This window comes from Spinacia oleracea, chromosome 1 (assembly GCF_020520425.1).
Source record: "Spinacia oleracea cultivar Varoflay chromosome 1, BTI_SOV_V1, whole genome shotgun sequence".
Lineage (NCBI taxonomy): Eukaryota > Viridiplantae > Streptophyta > Magnoliopsida > Caryophyllales > Amaranthaceae > Spinacia > Spinacia oleracea.
The window spans coordinates 9,013,280-9,030,664 of NC_079487.1; the positions used below are offsets into that span (position 1 = coordinate 9,013,280).

The 17,385-nt window shown below is 36.6% G+C and overlaps 1 protein-coding gene and 1 pseudogene across 1 annotated transcript; both read right to left on the reverse strand.

Moving 5' to 3' along the window:
- Positions 1-674: 674 nt before the first annotated feature.
- On the reverse strand, positions 675-1,130 carry LOC110800837 (cysteine proteinase inhibitor B). The gene has a single exon (XM_022006164.2). The coding sequence runs from the start codon at positions 1,128-1,130 to the stop codon at positions 675-677; it is 456 nt and encodes a 151-aa protein (XP_021861856.2).
- Positions 1,131-3,878: 2,748 nt separating this feature from the next.
- On the reverse strand, positions 3,879-13,357 carry LOC130462717 (uncharacterized; annotated as a pseudogene).
- Positions 13,358-17,385: the final 4,028 nt, after the last annotated feature.

Sequence of the window (17,385 nt, forward strand, 5' to 3'; positions counted from 1 at the left end):
GTTTTAGAAGATGCTCGCTTTAATTGGTTTAAAACCTTGGTAAACGACGTTGTTAAGCGGTTTGCTAGCCAATTTCTAATTCCCATGAACTTCTACTTCCCCTATTTTTATATGTCAACCAAACAACCCCTGATATCATTGTTCATGAAGTAGAATTGATCTAGGCTTATCAGTGATAGTTCTTTTTATTGACCATAGACCATAAAGAATCAACAAAAAGCATGTGGCTACCGAAGAGAATTTGCCGATTTTTTTAATCCGAAGTTACGGAGTAAAAGTAATTTGAGCTTATTTTTCGTGTACTCACTAACTTATATTTTCTCAGAATAAAAATAAAAATTACTTTCACCAATGACCCTACTTGAATAGTTGAAGATCAATTTTATATAACTGCGAATGGGTTCGAGCTTAAATCCTTTCGAATAAACCAAATTAAGTTCCGTTCCAATTCCTTTACCAAATTTTATTCAAATTACTAATTTGGACAGTATTTAGACAATACTCGTAACAAAGGTGCTGAAAACTTCTCATAATACCGAAATCTTGTAGATTTGAAGTCCAATTTTGTGAACATGATGAACAACTTATTATAATCACAGATGTCAGAAGAGAAACTTGTCACTAGATTAGCATTAACTTTTAAACCAAAACCAAAAATATAAACTGATCATTGTCTAGATCTGTTCACTCGGGGCATCTGAAAACTTGACCCTTGGAGCTGGGCCAAAGTTGAGCAATTTCTTTGATTGAACCCATGGCTTAACAACCACCACAGCATCAAAAGTCCTGCTAACCCCACCTTGCATGGCTTCAACCTTAAGGTAGTATTTAACCCCAGCCACCACCTGTCTTTCCGCCTCCACCACCTCAACAAAATCTACAGGGCCGTTGGAGCCACCGTGCCCCACGCTTCGAAGCGGGCTCGGCGGTGTTTCTAAGATGGCCTTGTTGTACTCCTCTACTGAAAACTTGCCTAGTTCTTGTATTTCCTTGTTTGCTTTAACGTCTTTTACTTGTGTTCTTGCTCCCACCATTCTTCCCCTTTGTACTGCATTCACAATTGTAATTGTGTGGATAAACAATAGTAGTAGTAGTAGTAGAAAGGCAGAGGAAAAGGATTGTTTCTGCATGTTTAGAGTGTTGGGTTTTTTCTTCTTCTTGGTTTTAGTTTTGGGGTGTTTTTGAAAGGATAGGAATTTGATGAACAAGTGTAGAAAATGGGAGAAAGTGTCAAAATCATTAGAAGTGTGAGTGGTATTAATAGGTAATAAAGAGTACGGAAAAGGGTGAGAATTTCGAGACGTGAAATAAGAGAGGAGAAAAGTGGAAGCATGAACGGTGTGCCGCGTTTGAAAGACATGCAAGAAAAGGCCGCAGCTTCAGAAAACAGTAGTGTCACTGTGTGGGAGGAGTTTTGGATGGTAGTGCTAAAGCGGTGGTGGTTTTCTTTGTGTCATTGTGTATAGATAATAAATGTCGTAAACTTCAATTTTTGGCGTAACTTAGCATGATAGAACCGTAGAGTTAGGGTCGCCAATATGAGTTATAATTGGACCGTTATATAAAATGTTGTTTTTTTTAGTGCGAATGAGTCACGAGGACAATATAAATTATAAAAGAGACGAAGGGATTTGAACCTCAGACCTATTGTACACATGCCTTCAATTTTAACCACTACGTCAAGATACCATTATTGGTACCGTTACATAAAATGTGAGAACAATTAAGATTGGTAGATAGTTGGAGTTAACTTCAAAGTATTGAAGTCCCTGAAAGATCCAATTGCTAATGAATTGGAATAATATTAAGTATTTACTGAATCATTTTTAAAAATTTTACATCTTGCTATGCGTATCAAGAAGTTAATTATGCAACATGTTGTATTGTAGCCATGGGTCAACAAGCTCAGACTTACCAAGATATTGTTTCTTATAGTGATAGTAATTGTTTTTTTTTAATTAGGATACATTTTTGTGAAAAAAAAAAAAAAACTATGCTAACTCTCATGCATTTTTCCTTTAAAAAATAAAGAGAAAAAAACTTCAAAGTATTAATAGATCAAAATATTTGTATTACAAGGGCAATGTTCTAAGGGCTTTAATCCGCTAATGGTGTAATGCACGCGAATATGAAATATAAAACTGTCCATTAACTTTACATGATTGGTTAAATTAGGGCCCTAATTTTTCAAACTTAATAATTAAGTTCAATACAATCGGCATAGATGAATTCAGTCCAAAAATAACTCACCCTAAATCTTTAATCAATCAACTCGATTAGGAGATATTTGGTTCGCGGATTTTTGGGTATGACATGTGGGTTTAGAACGGTCTAAACCTATACTTATCGAACGGTTTAAAAATTCATGAAAAGTGAATTTAACTCATACCTTTACTTTAAATGAAACAAAACATACAAAATGTATAAATCGAACCAAACACATAATATAACATCAAAATTTTATTTATACCACAAAATTATTCTTGATTCCAATTTTACATTACTGTGCGAACCAGATACCCTCCAAGGCATTTTGGTTTTGGAGTTAAAAGCGTGGCAGCCATGCAGGCTAAAACATGCGCCCACGCACGTGTCATTTTATGTTTAGATTGACGGGTGGCGTTTGTGATCAACATAGTAGTATAGTACGGAGTACTCCGTATCAATCATTTCCTTTGTTTTGGATTCTTGTGGGGGGGAGCCGCACTCGTATAATTACAGCCATACGGGTAGCATATGGTAGCATACTCATCCCATGTCCTGATGTCCTTGTTCCTCACTTCAAAGTTGCATATAAGACCCTTATCAACAATTCATGAATTATTGTTGTGTGGATCTGATCCACAATAATATTAGTGTAGATTTAAAATCAATAGTTTTCTCTAGTATCTTTTTACATCCATAGTGATATTTATTGTTCATATAATAACTATAATAAATTTAATATCAAAATTCTTAGACATAGTAATCATTTTTTGAAGCATAGTAACCCTATATTTTTAAAAGCAAATTGGACTAAATCACATTATTCAAGCACAAACATATATCAACGACACTAAGTTGATATTTATTTTTTCATAATAATCCTAATAAAATGCTAAAATAAATTAGGAATAAGTTATTGCCTTTATTTTAAGGCATGGTCCACGATAAATTTAATGTGGACCAAATCCATTTAAAAATTGGTGTCAATTCATCACGATTAATCAGAAAACAAACATCAATTCGCCGGGATATTTCTTTTTGTACATCGTTTTATTCTCTTTTTTGATGGGGTGGCTAAATGTATCTTAAGCCATATTGACCCATTTGACTTTCACTCATTCAGTTCCTCTTGTTCTAATTGCTTATTACTTATTCTTCTTAAAATCAGATCATATATAAAATAAAGATTCAGATCAAACTAGAAAAATCAAATTAGATTAATTCAGAAATGGCAAAAAATGCTCACTAAAAATATATAGATCAGATCAAACTAGAAAAATTATGAATAAAATAGAAAAAATAGTCAATCAGACTAAATCGTAAACTAAAAATAAGACCACACCAGATAAAAGAACAAAGGCTAATATGTATTTAAGACTTAAGAGTATTATTCTAAACCTGCGACTAGTTGAGCTCAATATTAACATGGATTCACCCAGTCAAAATGATTCATCTGATCGAATACGACCACATAATGGATCTCATATCGTTACTCTACTACTTGTTAGTGTTACTGATGGTAAAGCAAATAGGTTTAACTCAGGTTCAATAAGTTCAATTTTTCTAAAAAAAAGATTCGATAAATTCAAGAAGTCTAGTTCAGTGACTTAATCAGAGTATCTTCTAAGTTCATATTCGAAAAAAACAAAAATCTAAGAGAACAGAGGAGGGAGTACTCGACATAATAGACAACAAATTAACTTCCAACAATTTGACAACCAAAACAGAAATTAATTTTTGAGAAACTTAAATAAGAAGACTAGTTATTCAAATTCAAATTCAAATTAAAACTACAGTACTATAGAGTGCCCATATTATGGAATCAAAACCCCTAAGGTACAACTAGCTAGTTGTACCGTACCGTACACAAACGGCAAACATTAATTGGCCAAAATCAGTTGACTGTAATAGAACAAGTGCTTGAGCCTTTGATGAGATGGTGCAATGTGTGGTCAAGTAATATCTTATCTGCCATTGTTGTTACTGGTTGTCTTTAACCATTTCCAGTTCCCATTGTGTTAGCAAGTATCTGTTTATTGTGATCCTTTTCAGATGAAACCTCAAACAACATGGAATTGTTTCAGTTCTACTCCATGACTCGCATTCATGCTCACACACCTCCACATAATTCTCATCTAATATATCAAAATAGTCTACGATTCCCTACAAAAATAATAATAAATTGAAGTTGGTATGGAGCAATCTTTTAGGGACGGATTGAGTACGTATATCAAACTCAAACTAACGTACGTACCTCTGTGAAAGTAAGTGTTTCTAGAAAAGGAGCACATTCTAGCAACTCCATCAATACTTCATTCCAATAAATATTATCTTCACAACCAAGCTGCAAATGCTTCAGATTACGAAACAATGGCAGCTTATGTTTTATTGGTCTACTATAACTCAAACCCTAGACAAAAAAAGCAAAACAGTCAGTTCCAATAATTAAAATAAAAAAGGGGGTTATTTTGAAGCAATTAAGATGAAAGGAATGAAAGACAAACCGTTGTACAGCCTTGCATCAAATACAAACGGTGAACATTAGACAAGGAGCTAAAAAGGCGATATATAGTGGGAATACATTCCATGTATACAAAATCAACTTGAGCTTCGACTAGAGCATTCAAGTCACCAAGAGAGTAGATCAACGCTGAAGTGTCCACATAGTTTAGATACTCCAAATTAGGAACATCAAGCACAAACTTCTTGCTTTTCCATCCAAAAAATAAGGAGTATATATGATTAATCTACGAAGAGATTGTGAAATAATTGGATCCAAATTCATCCAATACTCAACATCCAGAGCAAGGTGTTGTAAGGATGGACAGCATGAAACTAGCCTAGTCACAGACCCATCATTAGGTAAGCGAAAACAAGTAAGATGGAGTTCCTTCAACTTTGGCAAACACAACGAAGAGGGAACTTCAAGATTAAGATTAACATCGAGTTTCAACACCTCTAGTGTTTGACAACTGTAAATGGCCAAGGGAATGTTACCAGGTTTCCTTACACGAGCAAAAATGTCAAGTACCCTAACTCCATGGGATAAGGGAAAACTCATCCAGGCATCAAGATGCATAGGTTCCAATTCAGGGAAACAAGCTTCAACACATTCATGATTTTTGGGACTATCAGGGCCACGCTTACCAAAGTGAAGTATATATGTTGTTATATTGTTAGAATGACATAGTTGCAGCACCTTATCAACAAACATCATAAAATTAGGGAAAGCTTCAATCATATGTGGACTCCTCAAACAATGACTTGTAGGGGAGTCGTCAAACTCAAGGCGTGTTATCCAACCCGGCTCCATCGCCTGGACAATACACTTGTAGCAATGCCGTCCTTTGTGGGAAGGAACGCAAGTATTTCACTTAATATATCATCGGGTAAACTGCTGATCCTATCTTTTATCACCATTCCTTCATCCCCTTTCTGGAGCTTTCTTGGCATCGTCACATCAGAAAATTCCAACACCAGATTCTGAGACCTGAAATAGGAAATCATACAAAATTTCAATTATCATTATCATTATCAGTGGACATGACTGTCAAATCCACGGATAGGGACAAATCTGCTCATTCTGCTTCACCAAGTGTTTAACATTCCATTGCAAAATGACAACCTAAGTTACTTGGACTCTTCATTTTACCTCAAATACCCGTGTCCCCGACATTCTTACATGGCCACATGGGTATGGAATATGGACATTTCTACACTTCATATTGACCAAAATCATGCAACTTTTTCACAAAATAGCCGTTTCGGACACTTGGACACGTATATATGGCTATCCGAGTCCGGGCAACATAAATGACAACCATGTCCACAATTGCGGTTTGGGTTGGATGGAATCATCAGTTGATTACTTTAAAGGTGATTGAGATTTCTAAACAAGTCATTCATCTATACCTAGTATTTAAAAACTTAAAACCACAAAGGACACGTGTCCATTCCTTGATACTCCCTCCGTATTTATTTAAGGGATACACTTGGCCGGGCACGGGTATTAAGAAGAAGAATTGAATGAAATAAAGTAATAAAACAAGTGGGGTTGGATAGATATTTTAATAAGTAAAACAAGTAGGGATCATGTCATTTTAGGGGGTAGGGGGTGGGGTGTAGTTATGAAATTATTTGTTTAATAGGGTGGTGGGACATAGGATATATTAGATAGATTATTTAATTAGATGGTGGGGTTGATAAATTACTAAAAATGGCAAGTGTATCTCTTAAATAAATACGGCCGGAAAAGGTAAGTGTATCCCTTAAATAAATACAGAGGGAATACTTTTCTCTTTCATTTTCAATAAGAAAGAAAAAGAAAACTAAACAACTCTACAGTGTGACCGTGTCTACCCATGAACTTTTATCTTCCCAATTTATTACTTATCTTTAGTTTCTTATCAATATCAAAAACCCAAAGGCCCAAACCTTCGATTTTAAAATTCCACTTCAATCAATTACAACTTACAAGTAGTAAATTAAATGTTCAAAATTCTTTATCATACCTCTAAATATCACTCTGGCCAATTTAAACTCCAGTTTAACCTTAATAAGCATCAATATTTAATTTTATATTCAATTTGTAATTTCTGCCCCCTCTTTAGTCGCCTTTATGTACACGTTCAATTCTCCCAATAAAATTAATAACCTCTTTCATCATCGGTTACTCTTGGCTTCCATAATAATTCACGGGGTTCCGTCTTTCATATGTCAATACATCATTTTGTTATAGGTTGAATTATAATTATTTTCTTAAACTCAGCTTGGTTGAAGCAATCTCGGTACTTAAGTTAACGTCTATTAGACTACTACTAATTGAATTGCATTGTTTCAGTTTGATTTAGTTCTATTTTGTTGCTAATATATTTCATATCCATCTTTGTTTTGAACACAAGTATAATAATTATGGAGACACAGATTCTCAGATAGAATTCAATGGTTGGGTTCACTTGATTTTGCAAGTTCTTAGGAAGGTGACCTGTTTTCTTTTATTTGTTTATGGAGTACTCAGTCTCTTTTTTGGATTCTAAAATAACACATTGGCCTCAGATTTAATACTCCATAATGTATTACGAGTACAATTTAGATGTATGTATTCGTAAATTAGACATTAACTACCAGGGAAGAGTAAAGATGACCAAAAGCTACAAGCAATGGTTTCTTTTTACAACATTAGTAGGAAATGGGTGAGATCCCGTCGCTTTCTTTCAGTCCTGGTTTCCATATGTGATATTTTTTTATAATGCAATTTATGTTAGTTCATTGAGCCGAATTGTGCACTGTAGTTTTGTTTCTTCTTTGTTTGATTGTGTAAAATTGAACATCCCTACATTAACAAAGAGATAAAAAACTTGGTCTTTACGTTATCTCAGCTCCTTTTTCTTGATTTGGAGACTTGGTAGTGTTATAACAGAGGATAAACGTGTTTTTACTGCCGAATACATGATTCAATCAAGTGTGGCCTCAGTCAGTCCTCATAACAAATAGAAGGAAAAATCAATTAAGTGTAGCCTCATGCCTTTTTGTAAGGAGGATTTAATTTACTGATATTTTGTAGGAGAATGTGCCATAATCTCTTCTAAAAGATAGTGTTAGTGTTACTACAAAAGTGTGGCTACTCCTAAAATGACAAGGAAGAAAGTAATGAAAGAGAATGTGCCATAATCTCTCCTACATTACATTCTTCCAATCTTCCTTCTTTTACTTTGAAGTGCTTTAGTGTTGTGTGGCCAAGACCTATGACTTCTGAAGGATGATTTTTTTTTTAAAAAATTAATCATCTTCAAATTGTAGAAAAATGTTGTAGAACACTAACTCTGTGGGAAACTGTTGCATGGTTAATGATTGTCAAAGATATTTTTGATGAGCCTAATGAGCTAGCTATGGTTTTTGGAATGGCAAGGGAAAGGGTTGTTTAGACTGATTTTAAAAAAACCCATAAATATACAAAAGATAGGAGACGATACAACATTATTATGAAATGCATTGGCAATGGATGGGTCAAATTGATATTGAAAAAGGGCCCAAAAATGTTATAATAAAAAAACAAACACTTTGGTCTCAAATGGATTTCCGAACTTAACCCAAGTTTCTTGGTATTGTAATATCAAGAAACTTCATCAAAACTACTTTGGAACTGTTTGAATGTGCCCAAACAAGCTTCATCAAAACTACTAATTTGGCTGCTATAGGGGTCAGTACCATTGATCATCTTTTTTCTTAATTGTATCTCCATTCAAGTGTATTTCTGGTTCATATGTGCAACTGGTTCCGTGCAATTGATGAGAATGTCAACTTCAAGAAGAAGGTTTTCTATGCAGCTGTGATTACTTGTATGAGTTGTATGTACAAGATATGGAAAGGGACAAAGTTCTGCGAAACTTGATGTTGCTATCAAGCAACTCTCATTTGCCAATTTAAGTTGGGATTCATTAAAATAATAAACCAATTTCTTAATTTATGAAGTAACTGATTTAGGCTAAGATAATATAAATATCAAAAGGAGTAATTTGGTTTGAATTTATACCCTCACTATAGCTTGGTCGGAGTAATAACCAACAACGACAACAACACAAAAAAGAGAGAAAGTGGAGGAAGAATAAACAACAATAATAGCAAATTAGCAACAATCACCAGGAGAACAATAGGAACAACGTACAACAATAATGTCGAGAACGACACCAGCGAAACAACCCAGCAACCACGCTGCGACGCCGACAGTCAGAAGGGATGGTGGCGGTGGCGGTGGCGGCGAACCTCCGAACCTGAAACAACAACCAGAGGAGTGATAGAATCAAGGAGAAGTTAGGGTTTAGGTGATTTGGGGTTTTCTTTTCTTCAATTCAATTAATTGATGGGATAAGTTCAAGGAATTACCAATCGGTGGAGTAACTAGATCGACAAGAACAACGGCGACTTGAACCAAGGATGACCAACGAAAGAAGAGAGAGGGAAGATCAGAAGCAGAAACACCAACAGTCAACCACCATGAGCGCTACATCAACACCGACCATGGCAACCGTGTTATCGTTAATAAAACGGTGAGGGGTGGTAGCAACAACAAGGAGAGAAAGAGAGGAGGCGTGGGGAATAGAAAGTCAAACTCTAAAAATAGAAAGTCTTGATAAAATGATAAGTACTCCGTAACATGTACTCCGTACTTACTACTTAGGTTATAGCCTAGGCTATTGTGGTTCTGCTTCACCACTCCGATGAAAATGATTTGGCAGATGGAGTCATGGAGAATTCTATTTTGTCTCTTAAAGGCCACTGCAAAAATTTAGTAAACTTGGTAGATAGGAAAGAAACTTCGAGGGAGGTTACATCGCTGGTAACCAGCGGTACAATTACTCCATACCCGGGGTAAAATGGTAATTTCATCTCATGAATTGAAAAGTCAAACAAAGTACTACATATGAGCAAAAATGACAGTAATTAGTACAACAATGACAGTTTTTTAATACAACAATGACAGTATTTATGCAAACGATGACAAAACTTATATAACACTTGTATACATACTTTTACCCATTCATTTAATATGCAACACTTTTATCCATTCATTTAAATGGTCTCTTTACTTTTTATATTTCATTACAGTTGTATACAAAATTTCCTTTTTTGGGTGATTGTGACAGTATTTTAATACAACAATGACAGTATATATACAACAATGACAATATTTATATTAGAAATGACAGTATATAACAAGTTCACAACACTTTTACACATTTATTTGAAGGTGGGCCATGTTTCCAATTTTTTTTATTTTTTAAAGTGGGTATGGGGTGCTTATTTCGCTGGTTACCAGCGATGTAGACAACCTCAGAAACTTCCACCCATATTCAAGTAATTGGACTAATAATAAAATTAACAGACTTGGTTAATTAACGGCACCCAAGGTAAATAAAACCAATTTCCAAATGTTTCAATGACTTCCTACCCAAATAACTCTCTTTAAAATTTTAAAAACCTTTTACAAAATATTTTTTACCAAAATTCATAAGAGCATCTCCAATGGTTACATATAGGGACTAGCTTGCAATTTTCATAAATTTTCTAGCTACTAGCCAACCATTGGAGTACATATGAACAATTAGCCAAGTTAAGCAAATTTGCTCTACAAAGCTAATTAGCTCGGGAAAAAAAGAACGCAACAGAAAATTTGTTTATTTGATAAACATGTGTATTGTAATAAAAATAAATTAAAAAAATGGTTTAAAACTCAAGCAACTTGCTAACCATTGGAGCAAAATACATATGTCAAAATAGTAGCTTGAAATTTTGATGTGGCAAATGAAAGCAACTTACTAATTAGCTTACCATTAAAGATGCTTTAAGAGTTTAAAATAAAATAGAAAGTTAAATTAAAATAAACTCTATTTATTTTATTTCTCACTCGAAGCCCAAGTCCAAGCCCAACTGAGCTAAGAAAATGACCTATAGAATAAACAACAAAATTCCACAATTAGATTGGGAGCAACTAACAGCTCTCCCAGCTCAAGTATAAGTGTATAACCAATTAAATAGAAATAATAAGAATCATAGAATATAGATCACACCAAAAATAACCTACATAGGAAACATTTGATCATAAATTGAAATACAAATTTATAAAGAATCCTTCAAAAGATATTAACAAGTAAATTAAAGGGGATGGTTACCTAAATACATTTCCAAGTACAATAAATTGGTAAAATTAATATCATTTATAATTTGGAGGTAAGAATAAAGCGCAAGTGAATCGCAAGACACCGTTCCTATACAGTCAAAGTCGGAAATACTTCCTTCGAGAATACGTATCTAGTCTAAGTATGGCCACACTCTCAACCTAGTAGACAGCACCCGAAATTTACTAGAGTCGAACGACGACAATGAAATAAAATAGTATACTCAAGGAAATCTGTTTGTTAGAGTCGCATGCTCCACTCCAATGGGAATTCGACCCTCCGAATATCTTAATCTCAAAAACCATTTCGAAGGGTGAACCAAGTCACATAAAATAATAGGTCTTAAAATTATCAAAATTATATTATATCGAAAATTTAGAGTCACCGCAACCTCGTAGTTAACGACTTAAACTCCGGAATTCCATTTCTCAAAATAAGTGAATCTTAATATTAAAATAAATAGTTAGTGTTGTTCCAAGAGCAGGAGTAAAAACATAATTCCCATATTAATTTCAACAGTACACGGTGACATATATTCCACCAAAATAAAACCACTAACACACATATATGAAATAAATAAGCAATGCCAACAACACTTTGACTGAATACCAAAAGCAACATCACTAATACTACGTACTTCACGCCTCACATACTCGCCCAAGCAACCATTCCTTAGCAGCGACTATATCCTTAAGAAGCCCAACATAAGCAGTACATGAATGACAAACAACACTCAGACTTGTCACTTGTGCTTAACAATAACCCACAAATATACTCCTAAAACTCTAACAAAACTCATCGTCGATTAAGATGGTACATACTGTGAAACTAATCTGACGAATAATGCTCAAAGTTGTGTATTCTCATTAATTCATCTCTGTATTATATTATATCGGGAAGGGTTAATTAGGTAACTCAGTATCTATAGGACACTACAATATTAACATAATATACTATCGTATATTCCGTATATCCTATCGTAACATCCCCCTCAAGGTGGAGCATGAAGATCTCGAATGCCCATCTTGTTTAGAAAAAACTCAAATTGCGCCTTCCCCAACGCTTTGGTGAAAATATCCGCTAACTGAACCTTCGTTGATACATACGAAGGGCAGATAATCCCCTCCTTGATTGCATCGCGAATAAAATGACAATCCGACTCAATATGTTTTGTCCGCTCATGAAACACTGGGTTCTGTGCAATATGCAATGCAGACTGACTATCACAGAACATACTCATACCTTGCTTGTGCGATACTCCCAAATCGCGTAGTAGTTGCTTCAACCACTTTAATTCACACGTCAATGCAGCCATCGAACGGTATTCGGCCTCTGCCGACGAACGAGAAACAGTGTGTTGTTTCTTGGTCTTCCAAGACACCGGAGACAAACCAAGTAGCACAAACCATCCAGTCAGTGAGCGACGAGTCACCGGACAACTCGCCCAATCCGAGTCACACCATCCCTCTAACTGTAATGCACTATCCGGTCGAAGTAGAATGCCTTGACCCGGACACTTTTTCAAGTACCGTATCACTCGCAGAGCCGCTTCCCAATGTTCCTCTTTTGGTGCTTGCATGAACTGTGACAGAATATGTATGGAGTATGCCAAATCTGGTCGTGTAACGGCCAAATAAATCAAACGCCCAATCAAACGCCTATATTTTTCACCATCTACCAATAATTCTGCCCCGTCTGCCAATGCTAGTTTATGATTCTGTTCCATCGGAAAATCCACGGGCTTCGCACCCAACAATCCAGTCTCTGAAATAATATCCAAGGCATATTTCCTCTGATAAACGTAAAACCCATGACTACTACGTGCCACCTCTAGCCCAAGAAAATATTTCAGAGCCCCTAAATCCTTCATTTTAAAGCATTCACTCAAGTATGCCTTAAAACTCTCCAAAGCAAAACCATTATTTCCTGCGATAATCATGTCGTCAACATAAATAAGTACACTCAATTGCAACGTACCTTTGGAGAGAGTAAACAAAGAATAATCGGAATACGATTGCTTAAAGCCATAGGACTTCAGGGCCGTAGATAACTTCTCAAACCAACATCGGGGAGCCTGTTTCAAGCCATACAATGACTTTCTCATTCTACAAACTTTATCGGATTTATTATGCTGGAACCCAGGAGGGATCTTCATATAGATTTCTTCCTCTAAATCACCATGTAAGAAAGCATTATGGACATCCATCTTGCACCTCCCAATTCTTTACTGCTGCAACTGCCAAAAACGTGCGGACTGTCGCCATTTTTTCCACGGGAGCAAATATTTCATTATAATCTAGCCCTTCCTCTTGATGATTTCCCAGACAGACTAGCCTTGCTTTTAGACGAAGCAAGTTCCCATCCTCGTCACGCTTTTCAGTGTACACCCACTTGCTTCCAAGTGCTTTCTTTCCTGCCGGCAAATTTTCCAATGTCCAAGTTCCTTGTTCCTCGAGAGCATCAATCTCAGCCGCCATTGCTTTTCGCCATCCCTCATGTTTCATAGCTTGTTTAAATGTTTTAGGTGCCTTTTCTTCCTGCAATGCTGCAATAAAATTTATGTGTTTTGACGAAAAACGTTCATAATTCACAAAATATGTGATAGGATAAGGAGTACCTGAGGTCGATGAAGTCGAGGATGAACATTCAGAAGCACTACATTTTTTCTGTATCGTGTGCATCACACAATCTCGCAATCTCGTACTATAAATTTTTTCACGCTTCCCTCTCCCCAACTCCCTATCTCCCTCTCTCGTCCTTGTACTCCCTGCCTGGTGCTCACTCACACCCTCAAACTCACGTTGCACTACCTGCTGATCAGCAGCAGCAGCATGCTAGGTTTGTTAGGTTATGATACATATGAATAAACATAAATCATGCGGAAAAACTATAAAGCCAGGAAACATATTATTAACACATAATCATTTAGCCTAATTCAGATGCATACACTTTATAGCGTGCCCTCCCTAGCTGCGCCCGAACCGAACAAGAACAAGTCTTTAGGACTCCAAGTGTCGTCCCTCCGTAGATAGTCCACAGCACGTCCGGATCCGCCTTAAGCTTGACCAACTAGAATCACCCTTAAGGTTCCTTAGATTTTCGGCTATTTGGGTGCAAGTGTTTGGCTGATTTTTGCTTAAAAATCTTACCTTGAATACTTCAATAATCGTCTATTAAATATGTGACCCTATGCCTATATTTATAGAGTTTATGGAAAGGAATTATAATCCTACTAGGATATGGATTTATTAATTAGAATCCTATTTGAACTCTAAATAATAAATTTAATCTATTAGGATTAGAATTTAAACATTGCACGAATTCCGATAGGATTAGGATTCGTTTACGAACACGAGTGTCGCACGACCACGAGGGACGCACGCACCCGCGCAGGCCTTGCGGCCCACACGAGTGGGCGCGGCCTCGCAGCCCACGAGCATACGCTCCAGCGCGCGTGCCTACGGCCTTGCTGGGCCTGGCGAGGCTGTGGCCTTCGTGTTGGGCGCTTGGCTTGCTGGACGCGGGCCTGGCTTTGTGCTGGGCCTTCGTCTGGCAAGCCTCGTCCGATGCTAATTCGTACGATGCGCTTCTGATTAAATTCCCGGTTCCGAAATTCATTTCTGATACGACCAATATTTAATATTTCCGATTCCGGAATTATTTTCCGTTTCGAACAAATATTTAATATTTCCGTTTCCGGAATTATTTTCCGATTCCGATAATATTTCCGATTCAGACAATATTTCCGTTTCCGGCAGTATTTCCGATTCCGGCAATATTTCCATTTTCATTAACATTTTCCGATACGTACCATGTTTCCGTTTCCGGCAACATCTACGACTTGGATAATATTCATATTTCCGATACGATCCATATTTCCGTTTCCGGCAATATCATCGTTTCCGGAGTATTCATTTCTTGCTTGTGACGATCTTAGCTCCCATTGAAACCAAGATCCGTCGATTCCGAATATCCATAGATGGAGTATTTAATGCCATGAAATACTTGATCCGTTTACGTACTATTTGTGTGACCCTACGGGTTCAGTCAAGAGTAAGCTGTGGATTAATATCAGTAATTCCACTTGAACTGAAGCGGCCTCTAGCTAGGCATTCAGCTCACTTGATCTCACTGAATTATTAACTTGTTAATTAATACTGAACCGCATTTATTAGACTTAATATTATATGCATACTTGGACCAAGGGCACTATTTCCTCCAGTCTCCCACTTGTCCTTAGGGACAAGTGTGCATTTCCTAATTCCTTTGCCTCTCAATGCTTGCTCTTGAACATAAGGTAAGAGTTGTCATCCTTATTATGTCCAGAGGTGTTTCTCGGTTTCAGAGTTCAACTGATCAAATAAACAGATAATCATAGCCTATGATTCATCCGAGCACGGCCATGGATTTTATAGTTTCTAGGTCTCCGAGTGGCCTTATACAACTTTTAAGCATCTCATCCCGATTTATGGGAGGACAAATCCAATCTTGCGATCTTGAGATTAGACTTCGTTTGATAGGTGATTACCTGAGCGTTGCCTTTATAGCCTCCTTTTACGGTGCGACGGTTGGTCAACGTCAAAGCAATCAGTTCTCAAACAAGTAATCTCAAATCACTCATGTATTGAGGATTTAGTGTCTAATAATTTTAATGAAATTTACTTATGACAGATTTTCATCTCTTACAGTAAAGTTTCATAGGTCTGTCCGATACTAGTCTTCCCAAAGTAAGTATCTATGCAAATGATTATGACATTGCCATGTCCACATAGTTCAAGAAATAGAACTACTAGTCATCTTGCATTCTAGTCGTCTAACGTTTTCTATGCGTCCAATTTTATAGAAAACTCCGACCAGGGACCATTTTCAACTTTTGACATTCAAGTTCACTTGATAGACATTTCTTAGTCACAGGACTGGTCCTGACAGTCTATCTTGAATATTTCGTCAAATTGAAGGGACTCATCATTTAATAAACCACAAATTAAATGGAAAAATGAATTCTATTCATTCATCGTGAATGATTAACCAATAATGTTTTACAAAGTATTAAACTCTAAAACTTTAAAACATCAAATAAGGACATCAAAGCCATTCTCCAATATGCTTGATTCCCATAGCTGCAGTGTGCGAGTTGTGCTTCGCCTGCGGCAGAGGTTTAGTCAATGGATCTGATATGTTGTCATTAGTTCCAATCTTTCTTATCTCGACTTCTTTTCTTTCAACGAACTCTCGTAGAAGGTGAAATTTACGAAGTACATGCTTGACTCTTTGGTGGTGTCTAGGCTCCTTTGCCTGTGCAATAGCTCCGTTATTATCACAATACAGGGCTATTTGTCCTTTGATGGAGGGGACTACACCAAGTTCACCTATGAACTTCCTTAGCCATATAGCTTCCTTTGCTGCTTCATGTGCATCAATGTACTCCGCTTCAGTTGTAGAATCCGCAATGGTGCTTTTCTTAGCACTTTTCCAGCTTACTGCACCTCCGTTGAGGCAGAAGACAAACCCAGACTGTGATCTGAAATCATCTTTGTCAGTTTGGAAACTTGTGTCCGTATAGCCTTTAACAATTAATTCATCATCTCCACCATAGACCAGGAAGTCATCTTTGTGCCTTTTCAGGTACTTCAGAATATTCTTGGCAGCAGTCCAATGTGCCTCTCCTGGGTCTGACTGGTATCTGCTCGTAGTACTGAGTGCGTACGCAATATCCGGGCGTGTACATATCATAGCATACATTATTGAACCAATCAATGATGCATACGGAATCCCATTCATTCGTCTACGCTCATCAAGTGTTTTTGGGCACTGAGTCATGCTTAGAGTCATTCCATGAGACATGGGTAGGTAGCCTCGCTTGGAGTCTGCCATATTGAATGTTTCAAGCACCTTATTGATATAAGTGCTTTGACTGAGTCCAATCATCTTTTTAGATCTATCTCTATAAATCTTGATACTCAGTATGTACTGTGCTTCTCCTAGATCCTTCATCGAAAAACATTTCCCAAGCCAAATCTTGACAGAGTTCAACATAGGAATGTCATTTCGGATAAGTAATATGTCATCGACATATAATACTAGAAAAGAAATTTTTCTCCCGCTGACCTTCTTGTATACACAAGATTCGTCTGCGTTCTTGATGAAACGAAAGTCACTGACTGCTTCATCAAAACGTATATTCCAGCTCCTTGATGCTTGTTTCAATCCATAGATTGATTTCTTAAGCTTGCATACCTTTTTAGCATTCTTTGGATCCTCAAAACCCTCAGGATGTGTCATAAACACAGTTTCTGTTAATACGCCGTTTAAGAAAGCGATTTTGACATCCATATGTCATATTTCGTAATCGTAATATGCAGCGATTGCTAACATTATCCGAATAGACTTTAGCATTGCAACTGGTGAAAAGGTTTCATCGTAATCCACACCATGGACTTGCCTGTAACCTTTTGCAACCAATCTAGCTTTGAAAACTTTAAGTTTCACATCCTTGTCCTTTTTC